Raw genomic sequence first — 24,296 nt, 5'->3', positions numbered from 1 at the left:
CAAATCGCTTATTTTAAAAATAAAACCATAAATAGAAAACGAATAGAGGTAACTTTGGGAATATATTCTATCGAGTCAACTTCATCAAATCGTGTTTCCATCCGTTAATAGCCCTAGAAAATATCCTCAACTATGCCCAATAAAAATCTTAGCCTTTAATTTTACTGTTTAGTACCTCAAAAATGAAAAATGAAAACCTCATTTTCGCCATTTTCTCTGCTACCCGGCCTTAAACTCTTTTTGTATCTTACCCGCATGTGCCAAAGCGGCGGCGACCTCGTTCTGGGTGCTGTAGATGTTGCAGGCCGCCCAGCGGACGGTGGCGCCTAAGGCTGCGAGGGTTTCTATCAACACGGCGGTTTGAGCGTTGATGTGCGTGCAGCCTACGATCTGAAAAGATAAAATAATATAATTTATAGTCTTTGACATTTTGCACTGGGCCATCTTGTCCCAACTAAGATTGTATTGCTATTATACAATCTTCTTAGGGCTTACCATCGTCGGGTAACTTTTAATTAAAGAATAAGTTTGGCACATTGACAGTTTCAGTATGGGAAATAAGTCAAAATGACAAGTTTATTCTTCAGTTAAGACTAGGCGCAGACCATCGATTTTTAGTTGGCCGATAGTTGGGCCCGATTCTAATTTGTATGAAGAATCGGCCAATACGCACTTCCATACATCTCCATAACTCCATACTGATCAACAGCAGGACGCAACCAACTATCGGCCAAAAAAATCGGTGGTCTGCGCCTAGGCTAAAATAAGTATTTTCCTTAACCGCGGTGTCGAGATTTTTTCCTGCCCAAATCCATAAAATGACAATCGACATTCAATTCAACAAAATAGTAAGCTAGCGTTTTATCTACCAGTGTCGTGGAAACAATCAAGAATGGTCCTTTGAGCCGGATATTTTGCACGCCCTACCTTGGCGTCCTTGAGCGGCTTGTCGTCCTAGACTAAGTTACAGGGGGTCGTCCTTCATAAAGTTACTGGGGGGTCGTCCTACACTAAGTTACAGGGGGTCGTCCTTCATTAAGTTACTGGGGGGTCGTCATTCATTAAGTTACTGGAGGGTCCTCCTACACACTTTACTGGGGGGGGGGGGGGGGCCCTACCTTGGCGTCCTTGAGCGGCTTGTCGTCCTTGTAGCTGGGGGTCGTCCTACACTGCCCTACCTTGGCGTCCTTGAGCGGCTTGTCGTCCTTGTAGCTGGGGGTCGTCCTACACTGCCCTACCTTGGCGTCCTTGAGCGGCTTGTCGTCCTTGGCGCGCGCCCGCAGCGCCATGATCCCCGGCATCTCCTGCTCCGCTATCTCTATCTCCCTCCGCCCGAAGGCGTGCTGTTCCACGTTCCTGACGCAGTATGGTGGGTTGGGTTGACCCGCTGCGATGGCCTTTTCATGGGGTTGAACGCCTTCGTCTTCGTCTGATGATGACCCTGGGAAGAATAAGGTTTTATGAGAAAAAGCAAAGATTTGTTTCTGTTCACCTAGGTGAAGAAGTTGGAATAAATTCTGTGCACGACGGACGGCCCCGAACAGAAACTTAAATAGCTGTAAATAATTGTTTCGTTTTTGTTTCATAGTTGTTTCATAGTTGTTTCATAGTTGTTTCATTTTTATTTCGTTTGATAGTTTGTATAGTTTAAATGTCGATAACTTCGTAATACAGTCCACTTTCTCTTTGTTGGTTCGCAATTAGTTCTCAGTTAATGTGTAAAGTCTCTAATTAATTACTAATTAATAGACGTATGTAATATTGGAGATGTATAAATCATAGTTTATTTTGGAAAACCATAGAAATGTATAATTTGATAGCCCTTTGTTTTATGTATATCGATTAAACCTGTAATTTCGCATAGTTATGTATGTCGAGTCGTATTTATAGTATGTATATTAGATAGATAATTATGTGTAGAGCCTTATAGTTATTTACTTTTAATTGGTGATAATCTTAATTAGCCATAAAGGCAATTAATGTAAAATCGTGTGGCCAAATGAGCCCTATTTCGTGTACAAATTCTTAATTAGTAATTAACCCTGTACCTGTGTACCTTTATTTACCTATCGAATAGTAAGAAGTAATTTGTCTGAAAATAAATAACATAGATTCCGAAGAATAGTGGAAGAGCTAATTAGAATCCGATAAGAATTAGGTCAAGGTCATAGTTAAAAAATAGGTCACCGAATAGATAAAAAACAGGCTCTCTATACGGTATTGCCGCCCAGGGGGGGTCTAAATTAGAAAGAGAGGGCAATAGATTTGCTGTTTCATTAGAGCGAGAGGCAACGAGGTTTTCTCACTCTAATGAAAGTAAATAAATATCGGGGTGCCATCCGGACCCAGTCAGTTCCGCGTTTTCTCCTCAACAAGCTACAACACCAAGCTCTCGCCACTGCTCCGAGGAACCGGTCACAGTCTCAACCACAACCGAGTTATCATTTCTGCGCTCCCCGCCCCCTTCGTCTCGCTCTCCCGCTCGCGCTGCACCCCGCATCGCGCCGTGTCGGCGTACGGTATCAAGGCAACCCCATACCGTCCGGCACAAATTCCACTTTGTTCTCCTGGGTAAAATAGTTCTGAGGTGAAATAAGGACACACAAAAACTCCATATTTTTCGAATCAAAGTCAAAGTCAAAGTCAAAATTTCTTTATTTGTTTGGACTAATAAATAGTTCTTACAAATCGTCATTGTTCACAATCATTAGTCCAGTCAAATTAGACATGAACCCTGCATTAATTCGCATACAGCTGAAAATTGGTACGCATGTTCGGAGCACCATTATGAATTAACTGTGAATGAATGTGAATCTATATGAAGAAAATGGAGTTTTTAGTCTCCTCATTTCACCTCAGAACTATTTCATCCAGGTAAAATGATTTGACTAAAGCAGTCGCCTCTGTTCACCTAGGAATTGATTCACCCAGCAGGACCTAGGTGAACAGAGGTGACTTTTTTATTAATATTGTGGACTTTCGAGTTTAAAAACTTGGCTCTACATGGGTTCTGATAACGTTTTCACAGTGTGAGCAGCACAGTTCGTCCTCCATCATCATCATTTCAGCCACAGGACGTTCACTGCTGAAAATAGGAACAATGATTTCCACATCGCCCGGTTAGTAGCGGCCTGCATCCAGCGCCTTTCTGCTACCTTTATAAGATACACACGGTTCGCCTTGGCAATACCTAAATATCTATCACTCAAAGGTGACTGACTGACTGACAGTGATCTATCAACGCACAGCCCAAACCACTGGACGGATCGGGCTTAAAAGCATGCAGGTAGGTGTTATGACGTAGGCATCCGCTAAGAAAGGATTTTACGAAACTCCACCCCTAAGGGGGTAAAACGGGATCCACGGGTACGAAGTCGCGGGCCGCCGCTAGATGTTTTTTGGTGGGTCTCGTTTTGAGTTTCGAGTCGAGTAGTAATCCTGTATAACAAGTTTTTTAAGTTTTTGTACGATTTTGATTTTAACGGTTCGTCGTGGAATGGAAACGCGAGTTATCTGTATTCACTGTTTACGTCTTACGATGTATACAGACAGATACTTTATGGACGCACAGATTTATTGTCCGACCTCATTTCTAAAATAGCCTCGTCGTCCAGTGCGTTACGTAACTTTATTACTGAGTCGATTCATTGATATACGGATCTGAAACGTGGTCGCTTACTATGGGCCTCATAAGAAGGCTCAAGGTCACCCAAAGGGTGATGGAGCGGGCTATGTTCGGAGGTTCCCTGCATGATCGAATCAGAAATAAGGAGATTCGCAGGAGAACCAAAGTGACCGACATAGCTCGCAGAATTGCTAAAATCAAGTGGCAGTGGGCGGGGCACATAGCTCGTAGAGACGATGGCCGTTGGGGCAGAATAGTGAATAGTAATCGAGTGGCGACCACGGGCTGGAAGACGTAGCGTGGGCAGGCCTCCTACTGGGTGGACCGATGATCTGGTGAAGGTCGCGGGAAGAGCCTGGATGCGGGCAGCGCAGGACCGTTCATTGTGGAAAACCTTGGAGGAGGCCTTTGTCCAGCAGTGGACGTCATTCGGCTGAAACGAACGAACGATTAATTGAATGGAGTACTAACTGAAGAACATTTGCACAGGTCGTTTTGATCTCTATGGAGCACGTTTTAAGGATCTAAGTCAGGTAACGAAAGGTTGGTTAAGGCTAAGACTACTACTGGTCACAGCTACCTGCTGCTCGCAAGGAACTCGCAAGGACGGGTGTAACGCAAAATGTGCACTTCGCAAAATACGTACTTTTCTATACAAATGTTAAGGGCTGCTGAAGAATTTGTTTGTATAGAAAAGTGCACATTTGGCGAAGTGCACTTTCTGCGTCAGACCCGCAAGGAGCATGTCAAGTATATGTGAAATAAATTGTAATTGATTCTACTTGCTACACCAATTCGTATCGGTTTGCCTTCACGCTGCATTGTTTTGTAATAAAACTTCATAATATTGGAATGGGTGACGAATCAAGGTAGCAAACAGGTATTTAAAGTAAAATAACAGATTTTATGAGCAGCTCCTTTTTATTCGCCATCTTAAGTGGAACAAAGTTGATAGATCTTAGATCTCAGTAACTCTATGATGCGCCTCGAATGGCCTACGAAATTATAATGGAACTAGCTGTGCCCGCGACTCGCGACTTCGTACGCGTGAAAACCGGTTTTCGCAACATTTTTCATTTTTGCTCTGCACCTATTACTCGTAGCGTGATGGTATATAGCCTATAGCCTTCCTCGATATATGGGCTATCTAACACTGAAATAATTTTTCAAATCGGACCGGTAGTTTCTGAGATTAGCGCGTTCAAGTAAACAAACAAACAGACAAACTCTTCAGCTTTATAATATTAGTATAGAAGTATAGATACGAAGAAGCGGAACCAAAACGTAGCCAAATAAGTAAAGGAAGTAAACGTAGCAAGTAAATAAGAAAACATAACGAGATAAGATAGGCAATTCCTCTGTAATGTCTAGGCCGTTTAGGGACAATAACTCGCAGTTCCATCCCAAAGACTTTGGAGCACACCTTTAGGTTTTAGTGAGTAGGCCATGCCCATCTGGCAGGGAGAACCTCACATAAACCATTCCTGACGAAAAAGGGCAGTTGTTTTGTGTTGAGGATTCGCCTAGGACAAGCCAGAATGCCTAATCATCATTAGAACCATACCTATCTCTCATTTACCATGAAAAAGGATCATTTTAAAGAGTACCAGACAGACTTACAAAACTCGCTTCTGCCCGACACGACTGAGTGCCGTTTCTTCAGCGGCTTCAAATCGTTCACCGGCTTCTTGAGGATGCTGGACATCTCTTTGGAGATGGTATCCATGGTTTCGTCCGTCATTTGTTTATTTTATTTATATTCTCTTCTTTCTATTCTCTCTTCTCTGCTCTGTGGCTGTTTTTGGGTATATTTGTTGGTATTTGGAAAAAATTGCGACTCTACAACAAGTTTGTGTTTATTTATTGGGTTTTTTGTGATTACCGAAGTATATGTAAGTGATTTAAGTGCATTGTAATTAAAAATAGTATAGCACCGTATACATTCATCAATTAGTCGTACAATATTGAGCACAGCTTTTAAGAAATAAGAAAAAAAATATATTTATTTTTGACTTGTTAAAAAGACTTAGCTGTGTGGTGGATATGCCTTTGCCGTTTCTTGCAAAAATGAATCGTATTTCATTTTCCAACCAAAAAAGTTATAATATTTTTCTTAAAAAAATTGCCTAAGAGTTTTTTATCTATGGTTATTTACTAGTGACGTGTTCAGAGTGATTTTAGAACCAATCACGAACCGGTGCACCCCGCATCGCGCCTGCAGTGCTACGACGTTTGTAGGTCAGATATTATTGTAAACGTAAACAGTGAACTAACTGTCTGATTGTTTATGTATGGTTCAAATACATCCTAAGCGTACAAGATGTAAAACATATCGCCCCCAAAAGATACTGCACTACTCGGATGCAGGACTCGGAAGCGAACTGTGAGGAAAACAGTGACGATCTTTTTTTATGCATAACAAGGTAGGTATTTGACCACAATCGCACCTGATGTTAAATGGGATGCAGTCTAGGATGGTTACTAGGACTTATCTGCCCTGTAAGTGCCTATTCACTCTCGCCTTGAAAAGGCCCGGATTATATTCTTCGGGAACGACAGCAGCGGGCAGCGAATTCCAGTCCCTAGCTGTTCGCATTATCCTCCTGGGGCCCGGGAATTATTTTTATCGTGAATTCATATGAAAACTATCCAAATAGTATTAATAATTGAAATAATTATCATAAAAATAAAATAAAATTTTTTATCTGGAAAACGGCAATTTTCTCAATGTCATATATTTACGACATCGGTTCCCAATGTCAACGACTTTTTTATTTAATGTACAGGATGTCCCGTAATAAATTGCACAAAAGTAATTCCTAGTTAAGTTTCTTGACTATCTACAACGAATTTGAATCGATTTTTGAAATATATTGAGATGCCAAAACATTTTCTGCTATATTTTTAATTTTTTTCTGCCTGTACTTACTTTTTTCTATGCAGTGGATGCAACTATTGATATTTTTTAAGTACCTTTTCGTTAAAATGTAGCTAGATAGATTCTTTATCAAGTTTTATGTCATTTTTGGGCAATAACATTGCATCTCTATTTTTTTAAAATAGTATTTCAAAATTTTATTGCATTTCATTTGGATGACTCAAATTAAAAAATCCTCGTGATAAAAAAATGCATCACATCAATGTGTAATTAACATTAAATGATGTAGATAAGGTCAATAGCAATAAAAAAAAAACAATTTGATTAAGTGCCTCATGAAATTATTTTAATTTCATAAAAAAAAATCAAAGTGACTTGAGGTGTTGATAATACTTCTGGGTCGACTTTACCAGTAAAATCGATTTTTGAGTGTTCTCATTATGTTATATTCGCATAATAATATATCTACCTAAACAAATAAGAAAATTATATCAGATTGTATGCTATTTAATAGAAAATGTATAATGTCATACAGGTATTACACTGGGCTCTGTCAGTTTACACTAGTAATTGGGACCTCATGTAATACCTGTATGACATTCAGATTTCACCATGGTTTTCGTAGTTTTCATACGTATTTCCACAATCAGTGATACTCAGATAATAAAACAGTTCAAATCCCAAAACGAATAATAAGAAAGGCTTATAGAAATCGTTTATATTTTAGTAAAAATTTCATTATTACTAACCACTTGTTCCCGGTCGCGGCGCCGTCGCTAGTTCAATTAAAGATAAAAATATATAAATGTCACTTCACTAGCCAATCACAGCTAAGAATGATGGACAGATGCACCATCTAACTAACTAACGTAAAAGTTCTGGTAAATTTCAACAGATAGCGTTGATTTATATTTTTTTGTTTTATGTAATAAATATATGACGCCAGGCCCCAGGAGGTTATAAAAGAATAATCGAAAAGCTTAGTGCGTGCTGGTGGAATGTCAACAATATAGGTATGGTACGCTAACCTGCGTCTGGTTCCCCGATGATGGAAGGGGGCTGGTGGAATTAGTTCGTGTAATTCTTTCGCACATTCGAATAGAAAAGATCTCCAAGGTTTAAAGTTTATCGTGAAGAAGTTGCAAAGTTTCGTGGCAAATCTTTCCTTGAGTAGGCAGTGATAGGTAGAACGGTTGTTGGACGTACATTATTATAGTGAAAATACTTAAAATTGTTACTAACAGAACCAGAAAGTAGAACGCAAACGTAAGCGTAAAACTAAGAGCAATATATTACACTAGCTTTTGCCCGCGGCATTTTGACCACAAACGCACCTGATGTTAAGTGAGATGCAGTCTAGGCTGGTACATGCCCTGTAAGTGCCTTACTCTGGCCTTGAAGAGGCCCGGATTGTAGTGTTCGGAAAAAACAGCAGTAGGCAGCGAATTCCATTCCCTGGCTTAGATGGTATTGTTTTAGAACGGGTGTAATAATATTTCTTTAGGAGATAGTCTGACTATATCTTTCTCTATGAAGCGCTGCTATCATATTTTGTTAGCAACTTTTAGACCCTTTGCTATCGAGTTATTATAACAGTGAGATATGAAAATAATTGGTGCGTTTATTATTCACCAAGAAAATGGAGAGATTTGTAAGTAATAGAAACCTATATTTATGGTGATAAAGTGAATAAATAAAATAAGAAATTTGAGGGAGTTGTCTTGTTTGTGAGTGGTCTCTACACGATGTAAATGTAATTCTTGGGATAACGTTTTACGAGGGCAGTAAAATGGGATCAAGTCATGTAAGTACTGAAAGAGACTGAAGATCAATGTGTCCAAAACCTGACATTTGGTATTATACAAAATCTACAACATCTGTATACAAAATTGTTGCAGAGTCGCTAATCTTTCCACATATTTACAACTCTTCTAAAACATTGATTTATTCGTACCTACACACGTTCACAGTCACAGTTCACGAACGGTATTTCCAAGAATTGTAAATTGAACCGGTAATAAATCGATAACTAATCGCACTGTCACAGCACTATCACAAAAACTTCGCGCCAAAACTCTGCACTCTGGTCAAAATTCGATTTGAATTTTTATATTTGGAATACGTTCGACGCGCGTAAAGTACACGCCAAGTGTGACCGATAGCACAGACGTAAGATTTGTCGCGCTCAACTAATATGGAAAAGGATTACTTCAACGAGTTTGTTTAAACAAAACTATAAATTATACAAACATTCTGATTGATTTTGAGGGACATTTTGACGATAAAAATGTTATCTCGACACAATTTTTTCTCCTGCTCATTTTATCGCGAAGCTGAAAACGTACAAATCTTTGTTTCGCAAGAAAATTGTGTTAACTTTTGTATGAATTCTTTCAAAGCGAGTTTGAGCGACTTTTTATTTCATTATGAACTTCAAGGTATTCTCATGTTTTACAGAATGTTGTAATGATTAGGTACACAGGGTAGATAGATGGCTAAATAAAAAACGGTCACTGAACTTTCTTCACATATTAAAGTACTCTAAAATATGGATATTTCATCATAAATGAGAGTTTTAAGTGCCTCATTTATTTCACAGCTTTGCGGTCTTATGGATAAAAACCTGAAATACCCACGAAGTTCTGAGTTTTGAGAGATATTGAAAAAGATTTGTTTTCCCGAAAGGATTGTAGGGCAAGCTATATTTGGGACGTGTATAAGTGCCCTAAAAAGAACCTTAGGTACATACTAATAATAGTTTGAATTTGAAATTGATATAATGACGAATCGCCTTCAGAAAGGCACATTATAGTTTCAATAAACGAATAAAGTTATTGCACTTATCTCGTGAAAACTATGACTTTTCTTATAATCGATTACGATCTCTTTGTTCATTTCACCAGGTCATTGGCACCTGCATCTGTGTGTGAAATTACTCATATTTTTATTAAACGTAATCAAATCCCAAATAACATTGTTGACGTTAAACCCAAAGCAAACTCAGCACATGCAAACGACCGACTTCAAATATTTGCGCACATTAGCAGACGTAATGTGATTTTCATTCGAAAAATATTTACTTGCAAAGTGTTGTAATTTGTGATTTTCGTCACTCGTTTCTCTCTTTCTCTCCTGTCTCTGGCCAGTTTCTTGTTTGTCTACCACACGCCCTATTAAATGATACTATAATTATGAGGCCCCTCTCTCTCAAGATTATTTTGAACCCACACATTGAACCCTGCAATGAGGGATTTCGCGATTGAAAAATCCGCCAGATAGCAATACCTATCTGTCAATGTCATGTCAAAAATAACCAATCATGCAGCATTTGGACCTCGCGTCTACGTATTGCCATCTGGCGAATTTTTCAATCGCGAAAACCCTCATTGGTTTCTTTCTGCCTATCTTTATCTTTGTCCATTTTGGTCTCTGGTCTCTTGTCTGTGTTTTAAACAATTAAACGATACTCTTTATTTTAAATACACTCATCAAGAACAGATTGAACCCTGCGATTGGTCTAAATGTATCCATCTATGCCTGCGTCAGTGTCATTCTATAATCCGATCTTAGGATTGGAAACGTGATCTTAAGCTCAATTCAATTAGGGCTATCGTATTGGCACCCTGAAATTAGATCCTGTCACTTGTTTATGTGACTATGACATCAGCATTGAAACCACTTAAGTCTCCATCTCCAATGCAGGAGTATGAGTCTCTTTAATTTACCAGAGCAGAGGCAAATGAAGGATTTGGCCTACACTCCCCACGCTGGCCAAACGGTATATGGTAGGTATACTATAAACAATTGTTTATCTATTTAATATACCAAACTCAAAAACTTCAATCGCTTCTTAAAGGTGCCTTTTATTGCGGTTCAAAAGCATATAAGATTAAACAACATTATGGATGCCGATGTGACTAATTACAATACTTTGAATCTAAAAGCATGTTTCTCGAATATCGTGATTGTAAAATGCGTGACTTAGCGGAATAATGAAGTCTCACGGATTATTCCCACAGCATTGTTTACTGCCAACGTTTTATATAACCTAAACTTCTGTCAATTCCAGCTTTGGATATTCCACCCACGTTCTTCGTATATTTTTGAAGAGTCACTTGTTAAATACCACGTTATGTAATAGAAGTACGTTACACAATTATAGTCCATTTGTATTTTCTTTTCAGTCAAATGACTTCCATAGCTAGACAAAGGCTTCCCCCAAAGATTTCCTCAACAACCAGTCCTGCTATGCCCGCATCCAGGTACTTAACACAACCTTTAACCAGATCGTCAGTCCACCTAATATTTTAGTACCAATTCAAATTGCTATGATATTTATATAAAGGGTTTGTTAGACTTTTATTTGATTTGAATAAAATTAGTCGATCGTTTTGGCTAGCAAGTGATACCATAGAGTCCTGTTGCTATGCAAAATCTATAAAGCATTACATTTTGAAGCTTCATAATATTACGTAGGCACTTACGTCGATTGATTAGTGGTCTCAAACGCCTAATCGTAACCAAGCAATAGAAGCAAATCTTTACTTTATTCTCCTGTATTTGTCATTCAATCTAGAAACACTCAAGCTTCTGCGTCTTGTACAGACGACGGCACGTCAAGGTAAACACTGTAATGAGCTTAGAGTCTTATTCAGTTATAATAAGATCGAATTTGCAGCAAAAATGCGTAGTCTGATGTGCCCTAATATGTAATGATATTTCAAGGTCAAACCAAGTCCTTGGGAAAGCTTTCGCCAGACCCTTGACCTTGCCTTTGGTTATATTCACTTACTAAAATTACGTACAGTTTACATACAATTTGTACAGCTCTGTTTATTTATATTTGTAGCAGCGTTGCCAGACGTCCCGATTTTGGCGGGACGTCCCGATTTTTAAATCAAATTTAAATGTCCCGCGCGGGACAGGCTCTGTCCCGATTTTCGGAGAGAGACACTCACTTCACCAGACTATTGTTTGAAACGCCATATTATTCTAAAGAATATTTTTTTTTATTTCGATTTTTGTTTTTTTTTTTCTTTTTTTATTCTAAAAACGAATTTAACGATAGAGTAAATCTGATTTAAAATATTATTTTTTTGTTAAAATACATTTTCTATGGCTACTTTTGCTATCCATTGTCACGTAAAAGTAATTTTAAGTCAAATAAAAGGATAAATATTTGAAAACCTTTGATTATAATACGTTTTTTTACTATGTCCCGCTTCTGACGGAAGAATCCCGCTATTTTCACTCAAAAAGTAATAAAGTCCCGACTTGGCGAAAAAAAAAAACTGGCAACGCTGATTTGTAGACAAATCGAATAGAAATGAGGTGTTTCAAAACTCGGACAAAAGGCAGTGTAAGTAATTATTTTGTGTATACCAAAAAACTGTTGGGAATTTTTAACGTATCAGGTCCTCTGCTGGGTGTAATTTCCCTCAAGGATAATAATTATTATTGACGGAATTGCTACCATGTACCTTAATTTTGAGTTTCCGATATTTATTTCGGCACTGTTGCAAGCGCCATGGTCACAATGGTACATGGTAGCAAATAGCAATCCCGTCGATAATAATTATTATGTTAGTGACCATGAAAGTTTAAACCAATATAGTTCCCTGTTGCAATTTCTTACAAAACTTGCGCGCAAAAAGCAAATCTAGTATGTAAATCATCAAACTTCTAACGCTCGTAACTCAGTTCAGACTGAGTTTAGAGGTAGATATACATGTCATAGTAAGTTTGGTTTATTACACTATTTTGTAATCAAAAAACAAAGTTTGGTCGATGGCCGCGCGAAAAAAAAAAGACGCCACCTTCCATACAAAATCTGGCATTGCCATTTCTTCTCGAAGCAGGGTTCACTCACCCACATTCATGCCAACATACTCCTTTAGTTTAAAAATGTTATATTTTTCAAAGGCTGCAATTTTCTATTTCTATTCGTTGTTCAATTTTCTGGTTTGACGTACGTTTATCGTCAGCAGCGCTGCATAAAATTGATTGGTAAGACTAGCGTCACTGGCTTATTTTTAGAAGAAAATCTTTTTCCAATTCTTCATTCGCTTTTCAAAAATAATTTTAATCTAAAAACTGAGCTTCAAAACTAACAGTCCGTATAGTTATTTAATTTTTAGCGTTAAGAGTCGCATCTCAAACTAATTTGAAAATTATAAATAACTTGAAAAAATCGAACTGCCTAAGGCGGGAATTGAACCCACGACCTTCCGCTTGCCGGGCGACTGCTCTTCCAAATTTTTTCAAGTTATTTATAATTTTCAAATAACAGTCCGTATTTATTCAAATCTCCAGTTTACATTTTTATAAGAACTTTTTTCTCTGTGGCCGCGTGTTATCTGGCAAAGAGGCTCGATCTCTCTCTCTTTTCAAATCTCCAGTTTTTTTCTTCTCTGTGGAGTTCTTTGTTCAAATTTCAAAAACTCTGTTCGATTTTCAAAAAGTCCGTCTCCACGTTAGCTTACCGCCCGCAGTGCTGCATAAAATTGATTGGTCAGGCGTCACTGGCCGAGCTGCAAGCAAACGCCAGCGGAAAGTGTCGTTTACTTCAAACTGCTCATTAAATCATGGAAAGGAATTGTCGTTTTTCGTAAGAGACGTAGCTAGTTCGTTAGCTCACTCGTCTTATTAAGAAGAATAGAAATTATTTTTAACAACAGACTTCGAAGAAGGTTATTAACTCGGTTGTAAGTTTGTTAACCCAATAGATGCAGGACTCGGAGGGGTAAAGTAAGAAAAATAGTGGCTATCACAATAGATCGCTCGCAGTGATACTAGAACTTCATTTAACTAGAATATTCGCTCAACATAAAAGTTTATTAACCTCAGAACTTTGAACTGACAATTAATTTAAAAATACGGACAGGATAATACCTTCAGATTGAAAAATATACATTTAATCAAAATCAGTCCAGTTTTAAAATCAAAATAGAGGTAAAATAAGCCATCCAAGTAAAAGAAATGGCAAGTTTTGCTTTCCTGTGAAAATGTCTTCTTCGTGCCATGTTCACAGGAAAGCAAAACTTGCCATTTCTTCTGAAGGTATTATCCTGTCCGTATTTTTAAATTAATTGTCAGTTCAAAGTTGAAAATGTCTTCTTCGTGCCATGTTTCATGGTCCAGTCCGTAGTCTATTACTAGGTACTCTAATAAACCAACAGCGTTAGATTATTGTCGTCTCTCTTTCTCTCTCTTCATGAGTTTAGAATCATACTTGGGTCACGTTTCATAACAAGGATGGTTGTCTATTATAACTACGACCTTCCAATACCAGAGGCAGCAGAGACATCACCTCCCTCGTCTCTTGCAGTCGACATAAAAGGTTACCTGACAAAACCAACTATAACGAAGTGGATATTTGCAATGCCCACCGACACCGACCAGGTTGGCATTGGATGCCGTTTGTTAGGTATAAGCCCGTAAGAACAGCCAACTCATACCCCAAGAAGGGTTAGAAATCTTTCAACTTTTGCTGTACATCCTGGTTACACAGGAGTTGCAGCGGTGGAAATGGGAGGTGGGAATAGGCCAGTTGTGGACAAATTTTACTATGAGATCTATAGCGACAAAATAATTCTGTAATTAATGCGTCAATTAGCTATCTAATAAAAATGTTACATCTGTATATCTCGTACCGTTACGAATATAATAAAGAGACTGGCAGGCAATACATAGCGATTTGCAATCGGCCGATTCTTCATACGAATTAAAATCGGGCCCATCGGCCAACTAAGTCGGTGGTCTGCACCTACGCTTAAATCAGTTTAGAAGTCGACCTCATGATTTTTTCAATTCTCCGTTTTTAAGAACTGACTGACTACTCTAGAGTGGCCTACGAATAGACGGTTGTGTTGTGGCTGATTATTTTTAGCTGTGTAGTGTAACTGGGCTACGTAAACAATGCACTACCGGATTACACCGCATAACTGGCCGTTAGCTCAGTTAACTCTAGTTAACACCAGTTATGTGGTGCTGTTAACTCCAGTTATGAGGATTGTTTTAAAATGCACTTAACTGGGAAGTGTTATGGCTGAATTTGAATGGTTTTGATAAAGTCAAAGGTGGATTTTGACGAGTAATACCCAATAAAGTGATCTAAATCGACCAAAAGAGTCTAGTTAGTAGAAAGGTTGCAAATTCACTAGCGTTTGGCCTTGGAAAGTCTAGACATTTGGTAAATCCCGGGACTCGAGACAGCCTAGTCAGCGGGACGTCTCAGGAGACCGGGACTTCAAGAAAACTAAAAGAAAAGCTCCTGGACTTCAAGATATCGCCCTCGCCAACACAAGGTGAACTGAATCAAAGTTTAAAAAAGTTAAAAGCTAGTTAGTAACCAAAATTTGCAGTTTGCAGTTTGCGTGGACTCCAATCTGAAAATCATTGGAAGAGGCCTATGTTCAGCAGTGGACGTCCTGTGACTGAAATGATGATGATAACGACGGCCAATTATAACCACTCCAGTTATAACGCGTGTCATTTACTGTACTGCAACGTAAATAACTTCCCCTGAATAGTTTTAGCCCTGACTCATAGTTAGTATATTACTTTCAAATATAAATAGGGCGTGGGAAGCGAAACACATGCAGCATCTCCTATTTCTCGCGCCAGCCCTATATAGGTCTCGATTCTGAAAGAGCAATATCAATGGGCTATGTCCATATACTTTGGACTCGATTCTGTAACAATGAGTCATGTCTATTACAGATTTTTTCAAATCAAATTCGAATTCGTTTCAATTCGAAATTGGAACTCTTTTTTATTCATAGACTGAAATACAGTCTAANTACGCCACTGTTTGTCGGAAACATTATTCAATGAAAATATTGTCCGAACTCTTAGTATTTCTCTTCGACAAATACTTTAACACATTGTGAACCACTTTTCTTTCACGACTATAAAAATATTTTAGCAATTTAATTCATAAAACCAATTGCGCACATTTAAAATAAAGTTTGTTTACACTTTGACAGCAATAGACTGACATGCAAGGTGACATGTCAATGAAGTTTTCAGTTACTGTTGCCATTAAAAGAAATTAGTACCATTAGTTTTCCGCAACATGGCGAGGGTTTTTATGTTCCTGGTCAGGCTATAATACTATATGATATTATTACCGTGATTTTGGCTGCCATTTTACGATCGAATTGAATTACTGGTGAGTGGTGACGAAATTAACTGCTTAAACAAAATAGTAAACAACCGCCATGATGGGCCGGATTGGGTCGATGTTGCCACATGGTACCGATTTCCCAGGAATTGGGATTGTAATTCCCTGATTCGCCAACACATTAAGACTAAACGGCCGACAATTTTGTGATTTTTAATTTAACTAGGTAATCGTAGTTCAAATATTTAATTATTTATTTGTTTAACTTCTGATTTGGTTAGTGAATTGGCTATTTCGAAGAATTTACTAGGAGATTTAAATAAGGAGATAGCAATACTACAGTCCACACTAAAAAGAGAGGTCGGCCCACAGAGAGCGAGATAGAGACAAGTAGGTATTTGACTCAAGTTGTTGTTCCAAGTGTGGCCTCCATTTTTATCTTTAGCTTCATGCTGGCAACCATTGTTGTATAATCTGTGCTTGCGATCAGTGGTGCCAGATTAGGCGAATTATCGCCATTTAGGCTACCTCTGGGGGTCAAATGGCGACCAAAAAATGCAAACGGCTACCGGTAGCCATTTAGGCTACCTAGAAAATAAGATCGGGCTATTTAGGCTAATTCAGGATTACCTTGGAAAATAAATCCTAACCTAGTATTCTGTAATTCAGTTAGTTTTTTAAAATGACCCCTACCCCCTTTTACTACTCTAAAAAGTCCAAACTCCATACTAAATCCGTCAATTTTTTTCTAAGTGTCAGTTCCATACAAATTACGTTCGAAAACTCGGTTATTCGGCTAAGTCCTGCACCCTCTTTGCTACACCCTAACCGTACATAAATAATAATTATCAAAATCTGTTTTACATTACCGGTGGGCCAGCTGGTATTCTATACAATGCCTAGGAATTACATACACGCCTAGGTAAAGTATTTATTGAACAATAATATTTTAAACATTGCCTACGCGCCCCAGGCATTGATTTTACACATTGACTAGGTATTGTATAGAATTCCTAAGTTATACAAATTGCCGCTAACACATACATTACGCACACATTTACACGCAATATAAATACACAAAACAACATGGCCGCAATATAGGAAATGACAGGTTTTGTGTGTGTGTGTGTGTGTGTGTGTGTGTGTGTGTGTGTGGTTGTCAGCTGATTGCCTATATTGCAGCCATGTTGATTTCTTAAATCTTGTATGTACTCGGCACAAGTCAGGTAGTTAGTGACGTCACATAAAAATGTTGCCAGAATGAGTAGGCTGACCAAACATTATTATCTATCTCTTTTTTCATACGTCACCATGGGTAAGTTAGAAAGAGATAAACAGCCCCCCTAGACAAAACGCACTTTTTGATCGAATCGAAAATCGAATCCGTCAAAACTCCATACAAAAAAGGGGCTTTCGACCACTTTTCGACTGGTTTGCGATTATAATTTGCACTTTGTCTAGACCCACTGTGTTTGTCATTAATGTGTCGATTTGATATGTATTTTTGTATACTTACCTCAAAATGTTAGGCGAATTAGGCTACTTCAGGAAAAAAAATATATTAGGCGATTTAGGCTACTCGGTAGGAAAAATTAGGCGAATTGAGTTAGCTGATATCTGGCAGCCCTGCTTGCGATCTACAATTTGACATTTGACTGACGTTTCTTTCATTACCACTTCATTACGTCAAACATTTGAAAAAAAGCGCGGGAAACGTCGGTTTGTTCGGTCGTCCTTTTTTTGCTCTTTTTGAAATTTCATTAATTTTATAGTATATTGTATAGGATCAGTTGTAAAATAGTGTGCATATTAATTATTTGTATATATTTAATATAATTAGTGTAAAAATTCCTGTACATTGGTAAGTTTTTCAATTTTATAAAGTTTCATGGATGAGTCCGACGATCCTGGCGGGACCAGCGTCCCCCAGGTATCTAATTTTGTAACCATCTCACAAGGTTCTGAAACCGAAGGATCTCAAAGNAATAATATCGATTAAATTTACAGATTATTGTCTATGACTCACAGGTTACGGCACTGATGTGTCAGAGACAAGTCATAGACAATATGGAGATAACACATGATTTTAAACGTCAAGTCAATTTGACAATGTCACAAATTTTCATCGTCCACGTATTTTGCTAAAATAATTTGTTTCAAAGATTGATTTCAAACTTGTATAAACGTGAAAATAAAGTTGGTTTCATGGGCTTGTTAAATAGTGTGTATGATATTATGAACACGTAAGTGATTATGGTGTAATTGTGTATGAAAGTGTTTGTTTACATCTCTGCTGGATTCTAAAAAATCAAGGTATAGAGATGTGATTGATATAATAGTTTTAAATTACCGGTTTCTTATAATTCTAATGTTGGAAAGTGTTTTTTTCAACTGTAAATGAGTGGTTCGTGTAAGTCGGTGTTTTTAGGCCCGATTTCCACCAAAGCGGAGCGGAGAGAAGCGGAGACGAGAGGAGAGGAGAAGTGAGCTGTGTGTAGCTGTCAGTCTATTGCTGTCTACAAATCGAAAACTTTTAACTTTGCTTATGTCAAGGACAATACAAACCATTGTTGTTCAATCAAACGTACAACATAGCTCGTTATTTACCAAACCGGCGACTAGTCGACACTAGCTACGACTGGCTGAAAGCCATGACATACATAATCACAATCCTTTCCATTTACATTGGCTATTTCAATGGAACGTACGTCATTGATACCCATTGTAGCTGTCGGAAAGTCGGACTTCAACTTCGAACTCTTCCTATGTTCTTCTGATTAATTTCGTTGCGGGTCCAATGACAGTTTAACTTTCCCTCGGGACAAACTTGGCTTTCACTGGTTGGGTTACTGGCAGTCAAGCTGTAGATCCTGGCTGCACAGGAGTTGCAGCGGTGGGAAGAATAGTCTTAACCCGTAGTAGTCACCAAGCACATGAGTTACTCTGTGCACCAAGTAATTCTGGCCAGTCTGGCCTATAGTAGCGGACTACTATGCCAGAGATCGCGTGTTCGATCCCCGTAAAATAAAAACATTTGACTTCATGAACCTGATTGTGTCTTTTTTTTGTAAACCCATCAACGTGAGTGAGCACTGATCTTCCCTGCCCTTTTGTCCCTATGTCTGAGAGTCCTCCACCTGGACATGAGCTCCCCTGGCTTACCTGGAAGTCTTTAAAAGTTGACTTCGGACGCAGGTCGGCCGTAGTAAGGACAATCAGTTCAGGTGGGGATTCCTGGAAGGCTCAAACTTGGAGTGCAGGTGCGGTTTTGTTCCCCAGTCGATGAAGCACATGTCGTGCCCTGCGTGAGCAACTGCACGCAGGAAGATTTAATGACTGCTACTGACAACGCCACTCCTGTAGCGGAGTTTTGGGCTGACATTGTATAGGTTTGTTGTCGACAAATACCATAAACGTAACGTAGAGTTGCCAAAAACTATTGTCGCGCCTATACATAGCAATTTTCTATTTTCAATACCAAACAACGACCCTTATTGGGGTAAATCTCCGCAGTTGACACGCACCCGGGTAATCCGGACAATCTCGGGCCGCACCGGATCCGGGTCACAGACCGGGACCCTCTATTTGCACCGGATTCATTTGGACTGGTTTTGGGATACTTCTTCGCAAATTGAGATTTGGGTGAGATTGTCTGCAAATACATCTACATATACTCATCTAACGAAAATAACTCAAGCATCTTCAATTTTGGCCAATATTTGGCACTTAGATAAGTTTTGGTGTAGAAATGAACATGATGATGAATATTCGCAGAGGAAATACTTAAACTTTACGCACCTGCTGATGTTAGAGTGCTAGCAGATTATTTGGGACACCTTAACGAACGGGAATCAGTCCCATTTTTGTTTTTTTTTCTTTTAATATTAATCTTTCTAAAGTTTGGAAAAGACGTTGACCATAATGACCCTTTTCTTTCGGTGATTCTTCTTAGCACTAGTTTTAGCCTACATTATTGTCCTGAAGCAGTGATAGAAATTAATGCAAATAATATTATATTGTTAAAGAGCTGAACTTAAAAATAAATGTATTTTTATTTTATTTTAGGTACGGAGGGAACCGCGTGTGGAGTGTCCAAATCCTCCATTTGCCTCTGGTAAATTAGAATGTAGTCCTGCAGTGGAGACTAAATGACCTGATGATGTTGTATAATGGGAGATATTTCTACATAAAAAATACATTCCATAAAGTCCTTGGGACATAATGACCTAATCATAATAAGTAGTTATGGGGAAAACAGCCTTGATTATGTTAATACCGTCCACGACAAAGAAACCATATTACCAGATTGGCGAATAAACAACTTGTTTTTCTTGTATATTTAAGAAAACCTAAATATTTATGTGATAATTATAACAGCCCCATAAATAAGCTACAAAACGTGACAGTTGTAATTCCGAAAACGTTTCACTCTGGCGTTTTCTTCGTTAAGCCATTTCTTAATGTCTGGAGGGGCAGGTTGACGAAAAAGTATCTTGTAATATGAAGAAGATAAATAAATTGTCTATGGTCGTTTTAGTGTTGAACCTGGCTGGTGAGATTAAAAAAGAAAAAATAATTGAATTACTTTCCCGCCAATTTTTAGACCTTTTACTGTCAAGCAATAAGGGTGAATCTACGAAGACGCTCGCTCGATACATTTTAAAGTTGTATGCAAAAAAGATCGATGAACTCAATTCAACGTACAGACGACAGCATATCGAGGCTCCTACAAATATTCTTGTAGCAAAAGCGAACCTATTACAAAGGCTTAGATGTCACAGTATTTGGCTTAATATGCCATTGTCTATACACCCAAAGTGGCCAAAAGTTGACAGCACAACCTTATTCCGATTTTAACAAAGACGTGTTGCGAACTTTTTGGCTACTTTGGGTGAAAACTATTTGACGCTGACTGTATCTACATACTGCGACGAAGGACCAAACTTCAGACTACATTTTTAACGAAAAATCGACCCTATTACCACTACATAAGTACATATCCTTCAGCTTGAAGTGGCGTCTTTGTATAAATCCCGGGAGACGACAAACTGAAGGTAAACTACGACATAGAAAGAGGATCCTATAGATGTGACGTCAGCATATACCCTTTAGTCCCGATTTCCAGGCGGAGCGGAGAAAAGATGTGTTTGAATAACCTTTCAGAAATCCGTACCGAAGCTGAGCGGAGAGGTGTATTAACGCAATCTGATTGGTTATTCAAACATATCTCCTAGAATATCGCCGAGGCTTTGGTAAAAACAGGGCCTTATGGAAAGTGAGTGTAATATCTAGGCACTAAGAATGTCGGGAAAGGAAAGCGCAGCTAGGACTGGTCGTTTTAAAAATCTTAAGGGGAGGCCTTCATCCAACAATGGACGTTATTTAGCCGAAACGAAAGGATATTGGGAATGGCAGTAGTTTGAGACCTAGGGAAAAACATACGGGATGGTTTATATCCTCCTTTTGGAAAGGGGAACACGCGTGCGACTTTCTTTCTCTAACATACAGAAATTCAAGCGGGCAAAGCATTCCAAAAGCAAATAGTAATTTGTATGTATACCTCCAAAAATATGAAATTGTACTACAATCAATGCAAAGCCTTTTATGTTTTTTCCAATTGGGATTCAATTCACGCACGTACACTGGATTGCAATGTAATTCGCCATCCCCTTCGTGCGCCATAAAAATTTAATCCATCGGAATTGGGCATATTACATTGACCTTCAGTGTACCAATAGAGTAGAGGAAACAGTAGAACCACTCCAGAAATAATCATATGCCTATAGAAATAACTAGAAAAGTGTTTTTTTTAAACCACGAGGAAGCTCTTGGCCTGCATCTCTCCTGATGGAAAGTGATAATCAGGCCGAAGGTGGAAGCGAGCTTCACACTAAAGCCCGGTCGCCAGGCACGTTAGAATTTCGTCCAATTACCTCAAGCTACCCATCTTTTTCTTTATCGCTCGCGTGTTATTGCTGACGCGACTGTGCGACAGACGGCCGCAGTGAGTGTGCGAGCGCTATAGCTAGTAGCCTGTTTCTCGGCATCTAACGGGAAGTATGTAAGTGTTAAAAATCGCTCGCACGATCACTGACGGCTATCGTATTTGCCCTTACCAGTTGGCGCCACAGTAGAGTAAGGTCCTAAGGTCACTCGCTAATAGCTTAGACATTGGCGCCATCTAGTCAGCGCTGAAGCGGTAGGAGAACTGTCGCGTTTGCACTCACAGGATGGCGCCACTGAGTAAGGACCTGTCACTCGCCAGTGATGCCATCTGTTGAGCTTAACAGTCAGTGACAGTCCTACCGCTTCAGCGCTCACTAGCTGGCGCCACTGTTCTACAAATGCCTCCATGCCACTGTCTTCTAGCAAGTGCGGTGTTTCGTACGAAATCGCTTCGTCGAAATTATGTATGTGTTACGGTTAATGTGATAAATTGAAAATTATTAATAATAACCGGTTATTATGAATAATTACCGACAGTCGCGGTAAAAGTGATAAATTAATCGCATTTAACAGTGATTATTTAATAATTCAACCTTAGTACTAACAAACTTCATAAAAGAGAGCAACATCTTGTGTACGTGCTCGTGTACAGCCAAACTTCTGAACGTTTTGATATTTTGACATAATGAGTTGGCATAATGAGTTTGGAATGTTTCTTGCATAATATTACTTTTCCATGATGCCTATAACATAATGTTTTGATTTAAAGTGAAAAACAGGTTAAGGTGCGGCGGGGGTGGCCCTTGGGCCACCCCTAAGCCGCCTATTTAGTTTTATACACACATAAATGACCTCATATTAATCACATTTACCAAATCATGCGGTAATTATTCATAATAACCGGGGATTATTCATAATTTTCACATTTATCACTTTGACCGTAACATATGAACAAAATTAGGCGATGTTGATTGCACATTTGCACTCACAGGATGGCGCCACTAAGGACCTGTCACTCGCCAGTGGTACCATCTGTTGAGCACAAAAACGATAACCTTCATTTGAAGTGACCCTACTGAACCTAACTACACTGTGGCACATGGATATGCCCATTGCCCAGTCATGGCTTTTATTGCAGTACATTAGGGATATTTAGCATAGCCGTAGGACGCGCCAGGACGATATGACCTTACATTTGTTATTAATTGATGGCAATTATCATAACTTTAACACTAACTTTGCTGTTCTAATAGTGGGATTTCATAGTTAAAAGATAAATTTAATAATGATAAATGCAAAATAAATAAAATAAATAAATAAATCTTTGGACAATTTCACACAGCGCCAGCTAGCCCCAAAGTAAGCAACTTAATGCTTGTGTTATGGGTGCTAGCTTAACGGATATACTACTTATGTACTTTTTTTTTAATACATAAATATTATACATAGTCACACCCAGACCCGTCACAGAAATTAAAATTCAACATTTCAATTTCTGCCCGGCCGGGAATCGAACCCGGGACCTCTCGGCATAGTAGTCCGTTCTGAACCACTACACCAAACGGGTTCATCATAAAAAAAAAGTATGGTACAGCAAAAAAATTATCCACCCTCCTGCAAATTATTTTTCATTCAAAGAATACTTATTCAAGGACTGTTTTGTATTGTGCCTTAATTTATCTAGTAAAAATCTTTTCAACGCACATTACTATCCTTCATAGTAGGGTAGATGGACCAAATAGATTAATACACATGAGTGAGTATGGGCCCAGAATATGAGATAATACCTTTCTCCACTTGAAAAATCCAAAGCCTCTAGTTCATTTATTTACTAGAATAAATATTATTTTATTTCACTTTCCAGTGTGAATGACAGTGGCGAAGAGTGCTTAATATGGGCCATGTATTATAATTTGTTGGAGACCACGAGTAATGTTTCTTTCTATTACACATAAACTGGGCCCCTATAGCCCAGGAGCTGCATATTTTTATATCGATATAGCTAATACAGGGCAAGTTAATATACTTTTAGAGCCAGATTAAACAAAAATTATTCTTCTATGAACCTTCAGAATAAACAGTAAAACTAATCTAGCACTGACCTGTATAAGAGGTAGAACTGTAAGAATCCGCCGAAGACGCCGAAAGCGATCTGCTCCGGTACCGAGCTGATTTCTTCAAAGCGCTGGACTTCCCGCGCTGGCCGTCAAACTTGCCCGCCGCCCCGGCCTCCGCCGGCCCTCCTCTCACGTGGCCCGGGTCCGTCACAGGACTGTCGCTAGGCACATTAGCTGCTATCACAGCCTCCTTCTCCTTTTTATTGTGATTCGGCTCCCCTTGCCCTTCCGACATGTTTTTTTTTACTTTTTTTTAATAATATTTTTTAATTTAATTAGGCAATGGCAGATTATAATTTCTATTTATTGTGATAAAGTCCGGTTTTTTTAATTTTTTTGAACTGATTTTCCGGTTGGGTACAGAGAAATAAATTTGTTTTATTATAAAACAGCAGTACAAACAACCGCAGTGGCGATAAAAACTAAGTGCGAGGTGGAAAAACACTGTACACTAATTTATAAAGGGCGATTGTTAATTTAGAACCGTATAACAATTGGCCGCTGCATTATCGCTGGTGAAAATTGATGGTATTGTTCATGAAAAAGGCAGTTTTCCAGTGTTTCACTTGCAAAATCATCTGAAACGTAACCCCTCTTCTTCATACT

At 38.7% G+C, this 24,296-nt stretch overlaps 1 protein-coding gene across 1 annotated transcript; it reads right to left on the bottom strand.

Moving 5' to 3' along the window:
- Positions 1-219: 219 nt before the first annotated feature.
- On the bottom strand, positions 220-24,296 carry LOC114354475 (adenosylhomocysteinase-like 1). Its single transcript, XM_028306878.1, has 3 exons — positions 23,676-24,296; positions 1,239-1,441; positions 220-390 (listed from the first exon to the last, which is right to left on the bottom strand). Exons 1-3 carry the CDS (start codon positions 23,923-23,925, stop codon positions 220-222), a joined length of 624 nt encoding a protein of 207 aa, XP_028162679.1. The 5' UTR covers positions 23,926-24,296.

Source organism: Ostrinia furnacalis, unplaced genomic scaffold (assembly GCF_004193835.3).
Source record: "Ostrinia furnacalis isolate ACB-3 unplaced genomic scaffold, ASM419383v2 OfSCF0194, whole genome shotgun sequence".
Taxonomy (NCBI): Eukaryota; Metazoa; Arthropoda; class Insecta; order Lepidoptera; family Crambidae; genus Ostrinia; species Ostrinia furnacalis.
Note: the sequence above shows the minus strand (reverse complement) of the source record. Positions and strands in the feature narration are given on the sequence as shown.